Source organism: Struthio camelus, chromosome 2 (genome assembly GCF_040807025.1).
Source record: "Struthio camelus isolate bStrCam1 chromosome 2, bStrCam1.hap1, whole genome shotgun sequence".
In the NCBI taxonomy this organism is placed as follows: Eukaryota; Metazoa; Chordata; class Aves; order Struthioniformes; family Struthionidae; genus Struthio; species Struthio camelus.
In genome coordinates, this window is record NC_090943.1 from 136,999,667 (window position 1) to 137,021,563 (window position 21,897).

The 21,897-nt window shown below is 41.1% G+C and overlaps 1 protein-coding gene across 3 annotated transcripts in view; it reads left to right on the forward strand.

Annotated features, from left to right (window-relative positions):
* The first annotated feature begins 1,052 nt into the window (after positions 1–1,052).
* LOC104143190 (DGAT1/2-independent enzyme synthesizing storage lipids) overlaps positions 1,053–21,897 on the forward strand; it is a 30,344-nt gene continuing 9,499 nt past the window's right edge. The window contains exons 1-6 of one of the 3 annotated variants that reach the window (XM_068932700.1): positions 1,053–1,312; positions 5,998–6,328; positions 8,568–8,732; positions 15,604–15,797; positions 17,972–18,032; positions 19,795–19,948. In XM_068932700.1, the coding sequence (XP_068788801.1) occupies positions 6,001–6,328; positions 8,568–8,732; positions 15,604–15,797; positions 17,972–18,032; positions 19,795–19,943 (897 nt within the window). In that variant the 5' untranslated portion in view covers positions 1,053–1,312; positions 5,998–6,000 and the 3' untranslated portion in view covers positions 19,944–19,948. Of the gene's footprint in view, positions 1,313–5,997; positions 6,329–8,567; positions 8,733–15,603; positions 15,798–17,971; positions 18,033–19,794; positions 20,185–21,897 lie in introns of those variants that run through there. The other 2 variants (XM_068932703.1, XM_068932701.1) reach the window with 2 other exon arrangements.

The window sequence follows — 21,897 nt, forward strand, 5'->3', positions numbered from 1 at the left end:
ATAATGTAGGTAAATGCAGCGTAACATGTAGGGTAAAGCAGTCCTGTTTGGTAAACATCACGACAGGCTTCAAATTAACCAGCCCGTGCTGAGGGAAAGGCTCTTGCAGTCACTATGCAGTTCCATGGAAACATCACGTCAGTGCTCAGCAGCGGCTCGCTGGGCAAATGAGCGCTGGCGACTGGCAGGAGAGAATCGGAGGAAGACATAACTCCAGGAAAAACGCTGTACATGCAGCACTGGTACCCTGACACCCGAACTGCGTGGGCTGCTGTCCCGCCTCAGCACTGCTGGAAAAGGTCACAGGCCCTCAGGGCTGAGCAGCCGCGTGGAAAGGTGTCGGCAGATTTCTCTACGGCAAGCCCAGGGAAATCATTTCTTTGGTTTGAGTGTAGAAATGCCACCACCACAGCACCATGCAACAACACACCTCAACAACCACACCACCATGCAACAATGTGCCTCAACCACCACACCATGCAACAACCCACCTCAACCGCCACTACTATCACGCTGCCATGCAACAATGCACCTCAACAACCACCCCACCATGCAACAACCCACCTCAAGAACCACACTGCTGTGCAACAACCCACCTCAATCGCCACTACCACCACCTTGCCATGCAACAACGCACCTCAACCACCACCCCACCATGCAACAACCCCCCTCAAAAACCACACCGCCGTGCAACAATGCACCTCAACAATCACACCACCATGCAACAACGCACCTCAACCACTACCCCACCATGCAACAACCCACCTCAACAACCACACCGCCATGCAACAATGCGCCTCAACCATGCCATGCAACAACCCACCTCAACAACCACACCACCATGCAACAACCCACCTCAACCACCGCACCACCACTGTCACCACCACACATCAACGCCCCTCAACCACCCCCCCACCAATGACGCCCCTGCCCTCCACAGCCCCCACCGCCCCGCGCCCCCTGGCGGCGCCCCGCTCCTCCCCGCCGGAAGCGCCGCTGCCGCGGTACGCGCCGCACAACGGTCCGGGCGGCTGCGCAGCCCGGGCAGCGCCGAGTTCCCCCTGCCCCGCCGCCACCGCCCTCTTCGTCGCCTCAGCCCCCGCTGCCTTCTCCTCTCCCGCTCCCCGCCCGCTCATCCCGCCGGCAGCGCGGTGGCCCGCCCGCCCGCCCGCCCGCTTCGCCCCTGGGGGACCCGCCCTAGCCTGGCCGCCCCGGGGGCACCCGGCCTCCGCGGGGGCGGCGGGCGGAGAAGTAAAACCAGGCCCGAGCAGGTATTTGGGGCTGCAGCCGGAGCCGGAGCGGCGAGGGGAAGGTGAGCGGGAGGCGGCGGCGGCGGCCGGGGGCGCTCCCTCCCTCCCTGCCCGCGGCGTCGCCGCCGGCCCCGAGGCGCGGGGAGGCCTCTGCCGCGGGCCGGGCCGGGCCGGGCCGGGCCGCCTGGCTCGCAGCCGCAGGGCCGGCGCGGCGGCGGCGGCGGCGTCCGCGCAGCGCCCGGTGCCGGGGTCGTGAAGGGGAGGCCTCGTGCGTGGGCGGCGAGGGAGGTCTGGGGCCGTTTTGCCACTACGAAGCGTCGCCTCGGCAGGAGCGGGCGGGCCGCCAGGCTCTCGCCCCTCCTGGCCAGCGACCTCCCCCCCCCCCCCCGTGTCGTGTTTTCTTCCACGGAGCGCCGTCTCGGGGCCACGGGGGCAGCTTTAGGGGCCCCCTGCGGTTTTAAAACCCGCGGATTCGTCGTGTGTGGTAGGGGGCAGCCTGGCCTGGCTGCGGGGCGATGGGGCCTTTGCGGTTGGTTAGCCCCAAGCAGGGCTTGGGGTCCCCGCAGGAGGCGGCAAAATCTTTTCCCCGAGCGTCGTCTTCTGAACTACGACTGAAGGGACAGGTGTGTTACAAGGGCAACGGAGGCAGACTGGATGGATGACGAGTGCTTGATTCAAACAGCCGGACTGGATTTGTTTACCTCGTTTTAAGGAGAAAAAACAAAACAAAACACCTTGATCCTCCTCCAACTATCTGCAGAAGGGGTTCCTGGGCTCTTATTACAGAAGCTGAAAGCAAGCTAGCTCTTGTTTAAAAGGAAGAGCGAGACACCCGATGGACTCTAGGGCCTTCTAATTAGCTGAGGTGGCAGGTGCTATTAGTGGTTTTATTTGGTTCGCCTGTTCTTTGTGTTTATGGTAGCTTTGCTAATTTTAGTAAGGTATGCTGGCTGTAACTGACTAGCGCTGTAGCAAGCAAAGTCTTCCTCCTGTTGGTTTTTCAGCATCTTTCTAATTGGAGATGTTAGATTGCTATCCTGGGGCCCCACTTAAACATTTCATATAAAAGCGTGATCAAATTATGTTGTGTATGGTTGGCAGCGGTGTGTGTTGCTCCCTATAATCACTTCTTGTAGCGTGATCAGTAGTATTTCAAGTATCTCTATGTCTGCAGACCGCAGCTGAAAATCTCTGTTCTGGTTCATGTACGGCCGTCTCTGGCTCACAGGCTAGAAATCAGTGAAGGCGGTTTTATGTTAGACTTGTTTCCAGTTCTTTCAACATCAGCATAAAGGCCAGAGTTCGAATGTAAATCAGTGTGCACGCACTATCATTAGTCAAATGTGAAAAGGCATCTCTTTCTTTTTGTGCAAATCTATGTACACTGCTCTGCTAGGAAGCTAGATTTGAGATTAAAAATACTTAGCTCAAACCGCTTGAGAGGAAATGTGTTGGTGATGTTGGTGAAAAGTAAAAGTTCTTTAAGGGTATGACCATATTTCAGAGGAATTCTGCCTGTAAATGACTGAAGTTGAGACTCAGGAGTACTGTAATTTTTAGGTTTGGGTTATAACAGATGTCAGAAAATCTCTGAATAACAAGAAGGGCAGGATAGTCTCTGTTTCATTACTTAAACAAGACCCTAATCAGAGAGATGTTACTGGTGTTTCTTGTAACTTTAACTGTACCAGCCAGTCATGTAGCAGACAGCTGCAAAATGGGACAGAGCAAAATAACTTTATCTGTTAGTAGTGCATATAAACTATGTTGGGCCTTTATTTAGTTCTGAGCAAGTCTATGCTTTTTTTGACTGTAGAGACTGTCTGTCTTCTCTTCTTCACTGCCATTACCTTTGGTAGGGTGTTTTATTTTGCCTTAATATAAATCATACTTTCAGATTTGGATATGGAGTGTTCTTGTGAGCCTGCCACAGGAGATCAGAACAAATGCTGGACTTGTAACAAGTAGAGCAAAAATGTAGCCTGTAGAGGGCCCTTACCTAGTGGATAATAAGTTGAATGTGGGTCAACACTGAGGATGGCTATTTGCATCCTGGGCTACATTAGCAGGGCCATAGCCGTTAGATTAAGGAAGGGATTGTTTCCCTTTATTCAGTACTCGTGAGACCACATCTGGAGCACCGTGTTCAGTGTTGAGCCCTCCAGCAGAAGAAAGATATTGCCAAACTGGAAGGAGCCCAGAGGAGGGCAGCCAGTGTTGTTAGGTGGCTGGAGCCCGTTCTGTCTGTGCCAGGGCTGAGGGAGCGGAGTTTGTTTAGCCCAGAGAAGAGAAGGCTTAAAGGAGGTCTTGCTGCTGGTTCTTCATGAGTGGTTATAGAGAGGGTAGCGTTAGGATTTTCTCATGGGCGCACAGCAAAGTGATGAGAGGCAACAGACACAAATCGCAGTAAGGGAAATTCTAATCAGAATAAAATAAAAACTTTTTCACTGTGAGAGTAATCAAGCACTGGAACAGGGGCCCAGAGTGGGTGGTAAGGCAGTGCTCTAGATGCTTCTGGGGTTAGCAGTAAAGATGATGGCAGATTTTAATTCATGTTACACATGAAGGCATAGATATGAAAGTAAACTTATAAAACAGTAACCATTGTATTTGAGGTATTGCATCTGATATTAAAAGGATATCTAACGTTAAAAAGACAAGTAGTATTTTGCAAGGCTGCCATATGTGGCCAGGACTTGAAATTTACCTGTTGAGGATTTGGTGTTTGGAGAAAGTCATAAACAATTTAAAATGTAGTAGGAGGCAGAGTGTAACTTTAAGTAATCTTTAAAGCTGTATAGTCACCGCAGGGTTTTGAAATATGTTTTTATGCTGTAACTTATGCTCCTTATTGTTCTCTAGTTAGTAGGTGGAATCAGGGGAGAAGTCCAGGCATAACGATCTGATAAAAATTATAGTGTTGAATCCTACTCCTAAATCTTGCTTGGTCTCACAGGTTGTGTTTCTTGTCTTTCTTTGCTGTGGGTGTTTGCTGCTTGACAGGTTCTGAAAACTAGAATGAGAAAATACTTTCTCTTGTTCTCTCTCGCATGCTTTCTCTCCTCCATCCTTTCCCCCTAATTCACCTCCACCTACCAGCTCTCACATGCTTAAGAAAAACCATGCACACGTGCATGCACACAGGAAATGCATGAAGTGTGTGTCTTTAAAGCCGTGAGCTTATAGATCACTGAAGATGAAACCAGCGGCTCTTCGCAGTGTGCTCAAGAACGTTCTGAAGAACGAAGATTTTAAAGCCTGGATTAGAGGAACAGGCGTGGATCATGAGAGCAATGTCGCTGTCAGAAGATCAGGTTTCTTCTCATTGAAAGGAGTTATCTTGAGCAATGTGGGTAAAGGGAAATTTCGAAACACAGCAAGGATGTTCCTTTCCTTCTATCAAGATGGGAAAAAAAAATTGAGACTGGGCGATAAGTGAGATGAGTTCTGCTCTGCTATGTGCTTCAACTTCTCATAGCAAATATTGAGTAAAATTGGTCCTGCCTCCTTGTTTTCATTGTCCTTAGGGTTCTGTTAGCATTAGCAAAATTATCTGCTGAATTTCAGTCATCTGTTGCTTGTGAAAACAGAGGAAGAGTAAAGGAGTGATAGACATATGTCTCTCTAGGCCTAGGAACTCTGCAGTCATGCTGTAAGTCACTTCTCAATAAAAACAAACACACACCCACCCCCAAATGTGATTGTTCTTAATCCATCTCTATCCATCTGCGTGTGTACATTATAATGGTGAAATATTTTCCCATTTGGTCTTGACTCTGAGTCTGGGCCAAAACTTTTCTAGATAAGGATAAATGTGTATGTTTGTCCCCCCCCCCCCCCCCCCCCCAAGGTCCTATTTATTTTGTTCTGGAACTCTAGCATAGCTGCAGAAGCACATAGTTCATCTAACAAGCATTAAACAAGCCGAATAACAAGTTTTCCTCCAAACAGTACAAATCTAAGGAAAAAATGTTGCTCCGAAATTGTGGAAAGCCTGGAATATCAACCCAGAGAGGTGTAACTGAAGCTTCTTAGAAACTGGGGTGGGAGGAGAGAGTCTTACACATAGACACAGTAAAAACAGTAGATACAAATTCTGAAGGTATTTTTGTGATCTTTTGTCCTCCTTTCTGTTTTTTTTTTCTGTTGTGCTCTGAAACTTGCATTTTACTGTCTGTGGATTTCCCGATACGGTTTAAGGTCTCTACATGGGTGAGACCTGCTTGAGACCATCTTTCTGAGTCATCATGTGCTTGTGGTTAGTGGAAGTGTTCAGTAGGTTTTTATAGCATTGGATTTAAGATTATCATGTTTCCTGTTGCAGTAAATGCTTGGGAGAAGGTTTTTAATGTTCTGAGTATTGTGTTAAATGATAAATTAGCCTAATAACCAACTAGTCAGTACAAATTTCTGAAAATTGATAATACAAAAAGCTGCATAAATGCTTTTACTTTTTGTAAGATAAAATTTTGAATGAGATAAAAATCTTAAACTATCACACATTTTTTCAAGGTAGAGTAGGCAGCATTTCTAGCACAGAACACAAGAGGATTAAAAAATGAATAACAATTTTACTGTATGAACCTTTCTGCTTCTAGCAGGGGCTGCTGAGATGTACTATGAATGGTATATGAATGAAATGTGTCAAAGAGGTTTCTGTGTGATTAAACAGTAGGCAGGTTTATGCCTACCTTTTTTGAGGATTTATTCATCTGCTCTCTTTTTTTTTTTTTTTTAAATTAAACAGGAGATGATAGATAGCAATGAATCCTGTACTGCAGGACAGATACCTGTGTCCTACTTTGCCTGCCTGGCTTACTTACTGAAAGAATGGACTGGCGTGGACCATATTGAAGACTATCTGAGTTACGCAGTCTACCTTTTATGGGTGTTTTTTCCGCTCATAATAGTTTTTCTACTTCCGGGAGTTATTCTCCTCTTCATCTACGTTTCCGTTATCTTTGTTCATATTTATAAAAGGAAGAATGAATTAAAGGAAGCTTATTCCAATGATTTTTGGGATGGTGCAAAACAAATGTTGGCTACGCTGTGGGATGGACATGCAAGAATATGGCATGGTAAGTAAGATCTGACTTTTCATTAAAATGTGCTGAAGCTCTTATTCCTAGGTTTATCTTTCAGGCTTATCAATGTACATCTTATTTTTGCTGCCATTACATGAGATTTGAATTTTGGACCAATTCTTTTTTTTTTTTTCCTTCAATTTGTCAAAATTGCCAGTTGTTCTTCAGTCATTCTGGACTTGGGAGAAAAAAAGCAGATGAGGGTTTTTTTGGATGTAAAATTTGCTTTCTTATGCTTTTCTTATGCTGCTATAAAATGAGATCTTTCATCCAGCTGAATGTATGCAAAACTTTATTGTTTAAAGTTCTTTTTTCTTTTTCACTTTTAATAACTACTGCTGGATTTTCTTATTCCAGGAGTACCTGAAATGATAACTGTCTTAAAAATTAGTTCAGTTCATGAGATTCCAGGAGTTCTTTAGCAAGCAAAACAAAATGAACCAAATTAAAAAGCCTACTGTTCGTTCAGAGTGCATATATGGACGCTTAATGTCAGGTCACCCATTAGTTGCTGCATAAAGTTGAGTGTGGAGCCCCAAACTGTTACTTGTGCCTCTGAAGCCTACTTTCTTATTTTATTTCCATCTATGTATTTTTGACAACTGCTTTCTCTAGTAGAAGAATGTCAAAACTAAGGGCTCTGTTCCCTGTCCCTCTGCTATTTTTTCTTCTATAAAGACAGACATAATAAATGATTTGGCTTTTCTTTCTAAAGAAATCATAAGCCTCTTTCAGAACCATTCAGTCTAGATGCAGCTAAAGGAGAAAGGGATGTTTAAGAGCAATTTACATATAGAACAAATCCTTCTTGAAAATCATCTCTATTTGTTCTCCAGTCAAAAGGAAGTGGTTTTCAAGGCATTGATAACCAGATGGTGCAGCGGCTGTATCAGATAGGCTTTGTAAGGCTGAGATGTAACTTTCAAATCTAGGAAAGTACACTAGATCAAAATCAACAGCTATTGCAAATAGCTTAAAATGTTCACTTCATAATAAAAAGTTATTTACTTTTTTTCCATAAGAAAATGATTTTTAAGGGCTTGGCTCTTCTCATCCTAAGTAACTTTTTCTTTTTATAAGGTCTAACTTTTTATTTACACAGAAAAGATTCTCATCCAGACCCTCATCTACTGTTGTGACTTTCTTCTCTGCCCTGTGTGCTGCTTCCCATGTTCTGTATACACTTCTCTTACTTCAGAGTGAATTGTTTTATGATTTCCCCCCCTCCCCCCACGCTTAATTAATTGATATATCACAGGAAGACTTTTTCTCTTCATCCTGAAATCTCATAGCATTGCAAAAAAGCCCACCAAAAGTAGTACATGATACCTGTATCTTTATATGCACATGCTAGATATAGGTATCGTTCTGGTTATTTTCAGCAGGCGTGGAGCAGAGTTAGTGGTCACTTCTGACGGTACGGAAGATAGGTACGTGTATGCTTGTACTGTGTTGCAGACCCAGAAGTGCAGAAAGTAAAAGTCAGTGGGAGAAGAGGCAAGAGAACAGACAGAATTAAAGAATGGATGAAGTGAAAGATACAGAACTAGTAACTTCAGAAGAAGCAACAGTAAATAAAAAAGGATACTGTAACAAAGCTGCTCTATGTTATCTGAATATATTCTAAACTGATCAGTTATTTTATGTTAACTGTATATATTCTGCCTGCAAACTTAATTGGAAATGTGTGTTCAATAAGAAGCTTGTACCTGTTCATGTATGTTGCAATTAAACATAAATCCTGCTTCTAATTTAAGCCCCGAGTAAGTTTTAGTTCTTACTGGGGGGAACAGGGTGCAAGTGTATTCCCTAAGAGAACTGATTTTGAAAGGCAGATAATAGCTTGAAATAGTTGTATTTCACCACCTATCTGATCCTTATTTTGATGTCTTTTGAATGATTGAGTCAGAGGACTTCTGCAGCCTTGAAGGTAGTGAAATGAAACAGTAAGGTAAAATATTATACAGCAGTTCAAGACAATGATGCTATTTTCTGGTTGCTTTTATTTTTTTCTTTAATTGCAGCTTTTCTGTTTTAAATTAAACTTTTCTTTCCTATGAAAGCAAGTTAGTAAATGTTATAAGTAAGCTCTTGTTCTCTTAGCAGCCATTAATTGCTCTACCACTTCTCAATAGCTGTTGGTTTCAGCTTGCCAATTTGATTAAAGGTAGTTTTTTTTGGGAATAGAATTATATAAAACTTTGATATGCTTTATGCTTTTTACTCCTAACAGGTTATGAGCTTCATGGTATAGAAAATATACCAGAAGGACCAGGGCTTATTGTGTTTTATCATGGAGCAACTCCTGTTGACTATATTTATTTCATGGCTAAACTTACTATACTACAGAAAAGAACCTGCCATGTAGTAGCTGATCATTTCGTCTTTAAATTACCAGGTAACTTGCTTCATTATGACCAATGAGTTTGAGGACTCAAGTAATTTCTTTTTACTGTGTAAATAATAGAATTTGTGCCGCAGGGCTACAACTCTTAGAGCGTATATTCAGACAAATTTATTTAAAGTCCCTTGGGGAAGAGCTGTCTCTACCATGTTCTTTACAAACAATGGTGGTCTTATGCAACTGACCCATGCAAGGGTGGGTTGTATTCCTGGCTGAGCGGCCCCTGTCACTGCTTTTAGGGTATATAGAAACAAAGGAAAGGAAATCATAGGAGAAACAGATGTGTCTGTATTAGTCAGTAGCAGCAACTTCAGTAAAATATTTTTCCTCGTTATTAATATAGGCAGAATGAGTGTAAACTGATTAAGAAATATGCTATTTGGAAGCAATGTCCTTAAAATTGGCAGTATTAGTTTGGGGGGAGGATGCCTTTGCATATCCTACCCAGCTGAAGATGGTGGGCAGTGGAGCCTGCCCCTGTGAAGACGGTGCCAAATAGAACGGAGTTTCCTGGAAGAAGGCTAAAGAGGCGTCCTGCAAGTTTGTGTGAATTTTAAACACCTTGTTATCTTCCCTGAGCACCAGTACAGCCAAATATGCAGCTGATTATTCAGGTACTAGTTACAAAATAACCAGTACATAACGAAACTAGTTATAAAATATACCTGAGTGCAGACAAATGTCTGTGGAGACCCAACTTTTTGTGCTTAGGTAAAGGACGAAGCTTTTGTGTGAATGTCTGTCTTCTCTGCCTCTTGCACACAGTGTAATTTCAAGTGCTCAAAGAGCTCAAACGTCCCAAAGTTCAATGTGATTTAGTATGTCCAGAGCTGCAAAGTCATGTGTATGTTATAGGCATAGAGGTGGTCCTTTCCTCATTTCCTGTTCTTTCAGTACAGTGGTGCTGATATCTTTATTGTTATTGAGCAGCACAATTGAGGGAAAACAACCTTTTGTCACCTGTGTCAGCCATCATTATTTTTATGGTATCATAGCCTAAAAAATTATTGTTTTAAAAAGTACATCCAGAAAAGAGGTTTGTTACACGAATATATGAATACAGTGAAGTTTGTGTGTCGTCTTCTCCCCCTTCCAGCCCCCCAGCTTTTCTTCTCTCTGTGCATTGCTTACAGTGTCCTTTCCATAGTTCCCTACAACAACCTCTGAGGTACTTAAACATTCCTCCCATACTTTCTACCTGTTTGATTATGCTTGTTGGTCAGACGTCTGCTGCCTCAGAACAAGGTAATGGCTGTAGTCTACCTGTTTCTCTATCTAGGAGGTACAGATTTGCTTCCCTTCCCACTTACCATCCCATTGAGCCAACAGTTTTTCACAAAATCTTGAGGTTTTGGTTTGTGATCCTGCTGTTAGATTTGATCAAGAATAAACTCAAGGGGCGTTTTTGAGTATCAAGTATAAACCAGTTGGAAAGACACTCACAGCACGACTGCATGACATTCTGGTTCCTTAATGAAACAGACTAAAATGGAGAACCACATATATGCAGTGCATCAAGGTTCATGATGCTGTAAGGGTGTTAGCTTATTTCCCCTCGTTTACCTTCTGAGCACAGTGTGTGTGGTCATGGAATTTCATCTGTTGCCCTTTAAAAATGATTACCAGTGGAAGAGCATGTGAGAAACAGAAGTTCAGGGCTGCACTAAATTACCAGCCTGTATAGAGTTGTCCCTCTAAAGAACTGTAAAGAAAATAGACATTTAAAAGGCAATTAACAGCAGGAACCCGCTTCATGTACTCTGAGTTGCCCTCCTGTTGACTACAGAGGGAGTCCAAGGAGATCAGCTAGTTAAATTAACTATCTAACTTAAAAGCATCTTGTGTTCCTATAAGGTATAAGGTTCAGATTCTTTTACAATGTTGGTTTCATTGAACCTGTCCCTTACAGCATTTTGGTTTTTAATTTCTTTTTAATATTGCTCAGGGTTGCATTTTTCATAAATGTGCTTGTGAACTTGTAAATTGCAGCCAATGATGCATAGTTTGGATTTTCAAAATAATGATGTTGTTGGTACTGTCTGAGAAGGGAAGCATAAAAGATGCCTGGGTTTGCAGACTGGGGAAGGAATGTACAGGGTTGAGGAGACAGTTTAAAAATTTTAAATTCACGTTATGATAAAGCATGAGGAAGGTGAAGAGTATGTTAAGGACAAGATTTTGGTTGAACAGCCCAGTGGAAAAACAGTTGATCAGTCATGTTAGTTATGTGAGTTTTTGTTTATTTTAAGGGTGTGGGTTTTTTTTTTTTGAGTTTCTAAAATACATTAATACCCAGTCCTTCTTCCAAGTTCAGTTGAAATAAGTTGGAATAACAATCTCATAATTAATTTTGTGAATTTACAGAAGGAGTGTTCTGTAGTGTACTGATATACAACATCAGCAATGCTTTTCATGGAAACAGCTCATATCACAAAACTGTTCTTTAGCCAATAAAGCTTCATTTCAGTCTCATTCCCTGAAAGCAGAACTTTTCCATAGAGGTAAAAGCATAGTTTTGCCTCTGCAACTGCTCTTGCCAACAGATAAAGATTTGTCAGTTGATTATCAAATATTTTATATATTCCTGATTAATGTAACCAATTTTTTAATTTAGATTTGTCCCCATATTGTATGTGTTAATATTAATGTGCAGTTCTGTATCAAAAGGAAGATTATTCTGTTTTTCTCAAGTTTCTTCTTTAAAATGAGACTCTAGATGTTGTGGTATGAATAAACTTAGGCTTCCCTCAAATATAATTTATTAGTATTGCAGAGACATCTAACTGGGGCTGATCTCAAGGAATTTAGTTCAGCAGTACAAAATCTAGCTTGTCTAGCAGACTGTTACTAGTGATATCGCTCAGGGGTGGGTACTAGGGCTGGTGTTGTTTAACGTTTTTATTTGATTACCTGGATGATGGGTTGGAGTGTGCTTTCAGTGAGGCCACTGATGGTATTGAATGCACAGTTGATGCACAGGGGGTTAGAGCTGGTGTTCAGAGTGACTTCACAGGAATGGCTGACAAATGTCATGAAGGTCAACAAAAGCAAATATGAAGTCACGCATCTGGGATGGAATAATCCCGTGCAACAGTACTGGTGAGACAGTGAGTAGATAGTGGCTTTGCAGAAAAGATGCTGGGCATTCTCGTGGACAGCAAGTTGAGCCTAAGTCAGCAGTGTGCCCTTGCAGCAAAGAAGTTCAATTGCCTTTATTAGCGTGTGTAACGAGCATGTTGTGGAAAGAGATTCTTCCTTGTTATGCGGCACCTGTGAAACCACGTCTTGGAACACTGTGTCCAGTTTTGGGCTCCCCAGTACAAGAAAGACGCTGACATACCAGACTGGGTGCAGTGGAGGGCCACTAAGGTGATTAGGGGGTTGGTGCACACAGTGTATGAGGATAGATGGAGAGAACTGGGTTCAGTAGGTGTCTGAGAAAGATTGAGAGAGGTATTATTGCTGTTTTCAGCTACCTAATTGATGGTGCAAAGACCACCGTCACACTCTTCTCAGAGGTGCACAGGGATGAAAATGAGATGCAACAGAAGCAAGCTGCAATGCAAGATATTCCGATTAGGCATATGGAGAGGTATTTTTGCAATGAGGGTGGTCAGACACCTGAAAGAATTGCCCAGAAAAAATTGGGAAAGCTCTATCCTTGAAGATTTTCAAATCAAAGTTGAGCGCGGGCCTGAGCAGCCTGATCTAATTGGACCCACTCTGGGCTAGAGGGAGGAAGCTTGGACTAGATGACCTTCAGAGATCCCTTCCAACCCAGATTATTCATTGACAGTATCTGAGAGTAAGGCTGTGCAGGGAAGACAAGCCCAAGGAGCCCAGATATTATTTCTGATCATGTTTTGAAATCTGTAGTAATCTAGGATTGGGTGGAAAGAGCTGCTTCTGTGAAGCAAACCAGAAAGTTTGCTATCATTTTAGCTTGCCTGATCTAAGACTGCCTGATCTTGATTAAGTCTTTAAATTAAATTGAATGCCTTTCCAGAAGGTGCTTCAATTAACCTGAAGTTAATAGGCACAGTCCAGAAAAAATGGGGAGAAAAAAGCTATGGGGTGTGTTAAATACACTTGGTTTAGATGATTTAATGAAACTTCTGTTTTTATGACTTGCGAATCTATTATGAACAGCTGTGAGGAACGGCTTGTTTCATGAATCTGAGCTGTGAGGAACGGCTTGTTTCATGAATCTGAATGTCAGGAACTGCCACGATGCAGTCTCATTGCAACTTCTACATTGGGCACTGTGTCAATAATGTTGTATCAATACTGTGCTTCTGTTGCTTACCTTTGAGGGGCAGAAGGGATGTGAAATGTGGTCCTGAGTCTTTTTTTTTTTTTTTTTTTCCAAATGAATATTGAAGCTAGGTCACAGGAAAGAAATATACTGGTGTTTTTATGGTCTGTAGATTCTCAGCTGTGTAATGCCCCGGATTAAATTGATTTCTCCAGAGTTCAGTTAAGAGAAAGAGTGCAGTGAGGACTGAGATTTCATTTGTGATGTTCTTCCCTGTCATCCTGCCTATAGTATGGGGCATGATCTACTTCCTGGAATTCTCTAGGCACTTTATTTAAAAAGTTTCCTGCCATTTTAGGGATCTCGGATGGTCTCTCTCCTGTAATGTCCCAGAGGAAAGGAACTGTGGTTTCTTGTCTGTTATATAGACAAGGTGATGCAAAGTTAGCATCTTTTCATGCTCTGGAAGGATGACAAACTTTGCTTAAAATACTTTCGAGGGGAGGTTTTGTTGTTGTTTAAAGTGAAAAAATAGATTATTAGTCACTTGCATGCTACAGCAAAGTGCTGCCCCACTGCTACTTCTCACTCTGTGATGACCCTTATCCTGGCCATAGAGTATGGTGGCAGGCCCCTCAGGGACGCTGCATTAGTTCCTCTCTCTGTTGCCGTAACTTAGCAGGTTCTTCCCCTTTGCTCCAGGAGCAAAGGTGTTAATAATAATGTAGGATCTGCTGGTCAGGATATGAGACATAGCTCAGAATGTAAAGTTGGTCATAGGGGCTGAAAAGTTTTGAGAGAGCCAACTTGAAACTCCACTACCACTAATCCCTCTTGCAAAGTATTGCCTATATTCTGCCTATATTTTCTTCTTGGTTTTTGACCTATAAGCTGGAGAGACTCCCATGGAGTTGCTCTGTCATTTCCCTCCTACTCTGGCATGCCCATTGCAGAAGGGAAAACTATTTTCATACCTGCTGCTTCCTTGGAGTCTCTCTTCCTGTTTGGCTCTACCTTTCTCGTTAACGTTTTGTAAGAAAGAAACTTAGAAGCAAGCAACTTTGTGCTGCCATGTACATTCCAAAGAGCTATAATTAGTTTGGGATGTAAAATCATGCAAAATCCCCTGAACAAAGCATCTGAAAGAAATGAAATGGGTTTAGGAAAACTCTATTTCAGGAGTCTTCTATTCAGATGCTGCTAGGTAAAGACTGCTAGTGTTACCTGCAGCGTGTGAGGCAGACATAGCCAACTATGAGACAGTGCAAGACAAGGACCTCACAGAACTGGATGAACCTCAGCTGTAACAGAGCTTGTGTTCTGTTGTCATGTTTGTGGATAATTCTGGCTGTATATAGATATAAATGAAGAAGAATTATTCTTCACACCAAAACCTAAAACTAGTTGGAGATCAGAATTCAGCTAAGAATAAACTAACGACGTGCTGACTCGTGCTTTCCTTCCCAAGACCTTAATATATATGGACTGTAAGTCAAGACAGAACTCTGTCTTCTTAAGTACATATACTCTTCTTCTGTGTATGTAAGAAATGTGTACTGAGAGTAACAAATATTCTTTTGTTAAACCCAGGTTAAAAAGTGAAGATGTATTATTGAGGGACAAACTTGACTGGAGCAATTCTGTACTCCTTTATATGGTTGATCAGGTTAAGTTTGCCTCAGTGGGAAACTTCAGGAAAGAAGTAATCTTTCCCATCCTGCTCTGCCATCTAAAATTCCCGTTCCAGTATTCATAAAAGCTGAGTGAATGTAAAATATTTTGAACAAAGTGAACATGATGGACAGTTTCTGAAAAATGAGGTTGCTGCTAGTTACGTTCCTTCACATTAAGCTAGTTGTCTACATTGCATAGGTATGTGTCTATCTCACACTTGTAAACAATTTTTGATGTTTTTCTGTTATTGAAAAGCAGGGTCAGTATGACACTTCAAATTCAAGATGGTATGAAGGGTTTATGTAATTTTACACTTAAACACTTAAGCAGTAGATGAAAAAATCTGAACATGAGGTGAATATATGCAGAATGGTCTTTGTAGTGAAAGGTCGACAGTATACTTACAAACTGAACTGTGGAATTAATACCTGCAGTGATATGGAACATGGAGAATGCTGCATTTTATTTATTTTTCTCCTTCTTTTATACCCACTGCCCTTTGTTTCCCAAAGGGGGGAAAAAACATAGCAATTTGTTGGTCTGCTTTGTTAGTGGACTTTACTAGGACTATGCCACATCTGAAAAGTAGAGCTTGGGCAGGGAGACAGTGCCCTGGAGCAGACTTAACAACTCCTTTGAAAGAGTACATTCAAGATGGCACTGAGTGCTTGCCTTTTTTTTTTTTTTCAAGTTTAGTCCTGACTGTGAGATAGCATCTGACTTTACTGTGACAAAAAGACACTGAAAAACCTAAATCAACTTGATAGATGAAAATTTACAAGCAAGGCTTAATGCTTCAGCCCTTCCAGAAACATCTCTGATTCAGGGATATAGGTTGTTAGGTAAGTTTTAACCATTGTGTTCCGTTTTGGGAACGAATACTCAATGGTAATGTGAATTAACATTTTTCTCAATTAATATTATCATATCCTACAGGTTTTAAGTTATTACTTGATGTACTTGGAGTTATGCATGGACCAAAAGAAGAATGTGTCAATGCTCTGAAGAAGGGCCATCTGGTAGCCATTTCCCCAGGTGGAGTTCGGGAAGCACTCTTCAGTGATGAGACATATGTTATTATATGGGGTAATCGAAAGGGCTTTGCTCAGGTGGCCATTGATGCAAAAGTGGTAAGTGTGACAGATCACAGAGGAGAAGCAAAGAATGCTAACTTATTAATACTTTCTTCCAGGGAAGCTGTTCTGATGATGAAATATTTTAGTGTTAAATTGCTGAGTGTCATGAATATGTTCTACTTGCTCTTGTAACTAAGTTTCAAGATTATTTTTCTCCCTTTTGAAAAGAAGGTTTTTGGAGTCAGCTAAGAATATTATGATCAGGAAATCTGGGAAATTGGGAATTCTTAAAAGAATGGGGGATGAAATTCAGGACAGTTGCTACATTATAAGCTTGTGCTGCTTTGCACATAGGTGGTCAGGGTTGTAAAGGCACAACCTCTGACCAGAATGATTGCAAAGCAACCATACATCAGTAGTTGTATTTCCTCTGTTGCTGAAGTACGCTGAGACTCAGCAGACCGGTACTCTCTGTGATGTTATATTCATACTGGAATCATTGTTGCTATATACTGTATTGGCATTTTTATGGTAGTGAGGAACCTCTAGGTTATGTATACAGCAGCAGGAAATGCTGTTCACTAGTGTGAATGATTTCTCTTCAGTTCTATCTAATACATAGCATTATCTGCCTGCTGACCAAGGGGACTAGTTGAGCAAGGCACATATATGTATGATATGTTTGAAATGTAACTATTTTAATAATCCTTTCAGATCAGACTCCCTCTCATTCTGTACTTGGAAGGTGTGTACATATGCTCACGGGTCTGTGTATGCCTCAGTTTAAAAAAAAAAAAAAAAAAAAGGGTGAGGGGGAGGGAAGCATCACACCCAGAGTTTTACACTTAACCAGTCTCTGTTGGACAGTAAATAAAACTCTGGATTTCAATTTTAAATGTGTGACACTTTGCCCAGGAGGAAAATAATGCAGTATAAACAGATATTTTCAACAGATTTAAATTTTATTAGGGTATTGTAATAGCACATGAAAGGCCATACTTGGGATTCAGCTATTGTGGTTTTATTTATTTTACTTGAATGTATGTTCAGTTCCCTTTGTGCTACTTACCATAACTGGTGGGATGGAGTAGACTAGGAACGGTGTTGGAGGCAGGCTGGAAGCAAAGAAAATAACTTTATTTAGGTTAAAGATGAGCTTTGAATCGCTTTTAAATCATAACCCTTCCAGGAAAGGAAAATGTGCCTAAAATGTCAGTATTGGGAACTTCAGCTTCTTGAGGTTGTCTTGTTTCAGCAGTTCATTTGCCAGAGTTTTTTGATGTGTTTTGTTGTATAGACAAACTTGGTATATGCAAAAATCTCTACCTATACCTGTATGTCAAAAGTAAGATGTTCCAAAGAAGATGGTCCAGAATGTAGAAATGTGTTACCATTCAGTTTAGGCAACTGCACTTCTTATTCTCTATAATTGCATTTGATTATTTGCAGACTTTATTTTTTAAATAAATTTCTTGTTATCTGTTGAAAAGTTTAACTTGTTAACTCATCTCCGTGCCTTTAAAAAAAGTTTGAAAGAATCTGGATGTTTGAAAATCCTGTTGAGTTGTATGTTTCTGATGCTGCTGTGTAAAGTGAGCGTCTATTACAATTTGATATTAAAAAAACTTATATAATAGAGCCCCCACCAGGTCTTGTAAATTTTGACCGCTCTTTGTAACTTCCAAAACAGCAATAAAAGCTTGAACTATTAACACTATTCCAAATATTCTTCTGCAGAAATGAGATTCATTATGCAATGACACATTATGTGTGAAGTAATAAAATCAGCAGAGCAGAGACAAATCAGAGACGTTTAGGGTTCCAGTCATGCGAATGCTTTCCTTTGAGCATAACTGCAAATTAGTCAAGAAGTTTAACCACTTAAGTCACAAAAGTACAAACACTGCTGGATGAGGGGAGGCCTAAATGCTCCACAAGGTCTAAAATTCTGCACTGCTTGAAGAAAATCGATGTGCTGAAACAGTAACTTGTTCTCAGCTGATGTTATTCTCCAGCCTGAAACCTCATTGCTGTGGCTTTAGAACTTATGAATCCTTATTTTGCTCCTATATGTCTTTGTCTGACAAACACTTCTGAAAGTAATTTCCCCTTTAGGTTTAAGTGAGGTAGTTTTTTTGTTGTTTTTTGTGGTTTTTTTTTTTTTTTTTTTTTTTTTTTTAGACAGTGCCGTTGTCATTAAATTCTTACCATTTTTTTTTCCCTCCTAGCCCATCATTCCTATGTTTACACAAAATGTTCGAGAAGGCATTAGGACATTAGGAGGAATAAGTAAGATATTTTATATATTTGTTTGTAGTCTATTTTTTCCATGCGTGTTTAGTCTATTTCTGTAGAAGTAATCTCTGTATAATTCTGAGATTTGACACAATCTTGTTTCTTGAAGTTTACTCTCTAGTAGAGTTAAATGAGATGGATACATGTTATTGTAATTGAACACCAGCAGTAGATGTAGTATTTGCTCCTGTAAGTTATTCTCTGCATAGCAATGGGCCTTCATGTAAGGAGTAGAAGAGAGGAGGAAAAAATGAGCCAGAACAAAGGCAAATACATTAAGACTTTTTTTTCCTCTCTATTTATATCTGCTAGGCCAACTCTAGGCTTTCTGCTGCCTGTTAAGAAGCAAAGGAAACATAAAGGTTTGCAACCGACAGCCAATTTCTTTAAATGTCCTCTTAAAGCTCTGTGCTGAAAATCTCTACCTGTACTTAAACTTCAAATGGTTTGAAGTACAAATAATACATAGTTAGCTTACTATTTGCCACAAAACCTTGTATTTGCATGCTGTCTTCCTCTTTCCTCACCTCTTTAGGAGTTCCAGTCGACACACTAACAGGTGGATATAAGCCTAAAAGGTCCTCCTCTAGGATGGTTAGATGCCCACATCTCTGCAGATCTGCTAGTGTCAAACTCCTCTCTTTTTCATTCTTCAACGTGCTCTTTGGCAGAGAGGGCCAAAACAGTCTCTTCCACTCAGTGTGTTCTGTCTCAAATGTGGCATAATCATGTTCATCAGAAGACTGTAGGGCAAAGCAGTTCCCTACCTCTCTACCCTCTAATTAGGAGCAATACATTGTGCGGAGAAAGGTCAGGCATCAATGTAGATAGGCAAAATGATTCACATTCTTCAGGCCCTACCAAAATAAAAAGCAATTAACTGTTGCTGTGCTCGGGAGAAGTGCTAGGGTTTGCAGGGCCTCAGACTAATCTGAATCTTCCCCAACATGCTACTTGTATTCTACAGCAGAGGTACTAAAGGGGTTAACTAACATGCTATTAATTGCTGGAAGTATTACTCCAGTTTCAATAGTTTTGGAATATTCTTTGTTCTTACAGGCTGTATACAGAAGAAATCACATCTGTCAGTAAGGACTTTCTTATACCAACACTCTATTGAAGGAATTTCTTGTCAAAAATTGAGAGAAATTCTCACCTTTTCTGGGAGAAATGTGTTCTGTTGATGCTTGGGATAGCTGCCGAGGAAATGGCATGAGAGAGAAAGAGCAGAGCAGACTGAAATAACCTGTTTTTTTTCCCCTCTGTGTGTAGTGTTTCCCTGCAACCAGTGTGTGGTCAGAAAGAGCAAGTTCAGCATTGTAGCCTTTTAGGTAGATACGACTGTTTCTGATCCTTTGGACCTAGGTGGGATTGAAGAGAACAGTTTTCCAGCAATGCTAGTTTCTTATGCTAAACTCTAAGATTAGCTGAATTGTAACCTGGATTGTGTCGCGTTCCCTTCCTCCTCAGAGAGGCAGCTACTGGATTTTTCTCCTGTTCTTCTCTTTGCAGGTATTCTTTGGAGAGATTTCACTCTAAGTGAAACAAGTCTTACAGTAGCATTAATACAGTTTTTATTAAATGAAAGTCAAGGGTAGAATAGCACTTGCAATGACATGCGGCTTTGAGAAGCTGGGGCAAGGGCTGGCTTACCAAACAAACCAGTTTAAGTTTTAAAACATACTGGGGAAAAAAACTTATGGAATAATCTTAATTTTTTCTCTCTCTCTCTCTCTCTCTCTCTCTCTCTCATTAGAAATATTTAGGTCACTATATGAGCATCTGAGATTGCCAGTAGTTCCTATGTATGGTGGATTTCCAGTCAAGCTTCGTACATTTATTGGAGATCCCATTCCATATGATCCAAATGTAACTGCTGAGGAATTAACTGCAAAGGTAAGATAATGTGTGTGTGAGTATTATGCATATGTGTGTTTATATACATGTGTGTGTATGTGTGTATATATATATATATGTATGTATGTATAATTTAAAATCTGCTCTAATACAAAACACTAGAATATACTTGTCAGGATAATGACTTTTGCCTGGGAGCTAGTTACAGAAGTTGATGGAATCATGAAAAATTTTGGATTTACTGTGAACTCTGAATGCTCCTCCTAAATACTGTCTTTTATAACTGGACTTGCAGAAACTGTAGGCCTTTTAATGTCAATACTGTATGCTGTATTTGCTCCGAGAAACAACTCACTTTAGAGCCTGAAGAAGTTCAGTCAGATAAAAGTACCTCCACTTACTGCTCTGGATTGGTAAAGAAAGTCAATGAGCACTTCTCCCAGGGAAAGCATTCTTTTTTTTAATCTTCTAAGCAAGATACTAATGAAGCCTTCCAAATTTAGTCAACCTGTGGTTGCAAATTGTGGAATTTCCATACAATAGAGCAGCTAAAGCCAAATCATTTCACAGCTTTGCAAAGTCTATTTCCATTTCTATTTCCTCCAACTTGTCATGCAACAAATTTATTTGTGAATGCTCCCTTCTTCAAACTGAGGTCATTTATAGAGAGAATTGTCAGGTTTTCATGTTCCTTTAGTTTGTGAATAACTTTCATATTGCAGAGGCACAAAGCCAGTAAGTCGTGGAACAGTCGGACTAGGGGGGAGGTTTGAAATATCCATTTTTGAAAGCTTCACAGATGATCATTGTTAGCATTGTGAAAACTTCACATGAAGGGAAATAAACTTTTATTTTTGACCATGCCGGTATCAGTTCAGTTGCCTCTCGTTACCTTTTTTATCCTCTGATAAGATCTATGCAAAATGACATCTTAAAATATTCATCTGCATTATCCTATGACCTGTTTATGGAAAAGTGAGTGTTTCTGCTGGGGTTTACACATGGCTCCAGTCTGACAGAGCTTCTGAATTGCTGGCTTTTGGGAGAGTAGGTCTGTTTAAATGACATCCAGCCGTGCTTGGAGTCTTACCTTAATGCCCACTCTCACTTGCTTCTGTCTTAAATGCAAATTCTGCTAGGTAATGCCCTTAAAGTGTGAATTCCCTGCTATCCTAGTTCAAGTGATTCTAGTGTGTTTCAGACTGTGGCATAGTATGTAGTTTCCCATTATGCATAGCTAAAATGTGAGCTTATTTTTTTCCTAATAGAAGCTTTAGATTTGTAAAGGCACTTGGGGTCAGATCCATAGAGACATGGCAGGAATCTGCTCCCAAGATTTTACAGTTTAACGCACATTTCATATTAGCAGTAAGAGTTTGTACCAAAACTTACTTTTACTTTTACACTCTCAAGTGGGTGTGCTAATCACTGGTTTACAAAAGGCAGGTAGGTTTCTGTTCTGTCTCTGGCCTTAAGAATTGACTTGTCTTTGTTTCTCTAGGCACAACAGGAAGGTTACTGCGTGTCCTCACCATAACTTTGCATATTGCCCTGGATTTGAGTGTTCCCCATAGAGCTATTATATAATAAGAATGGCTGCTATTAACTTCTTGGCCTGCTACACTTTTGAGTGAAAGTGAACGTTGCTGTCATATGCAGTATTTTAAGTGTGATCTAAGCATGCTTTACTGGACTTGCTCCTTTAGGGGACTTGGGTGCAGGGATAATTACTTTGTAAAAGCCAAGTGGACAAAAGTAGAAGACAACTGTGTTTCCAGTGCTGCTTTTGAGCATATGTAGAAGTCCTTGCACACTGAAGAAGTGCTACTGCTGCAAACGTGGGCATTGACAGGAGTTTCTGGGTTGCACTACAGTACACAGGCACTGACATGTTTCTGGATCTAGGTCTCTTCATTAGTTTACTGTGTCATCATTTTACTATTGCATATCACTAGTAGAGCTTGGTAAACACAGTGAACACAGCTGCTGAGGAGCTTGGAGA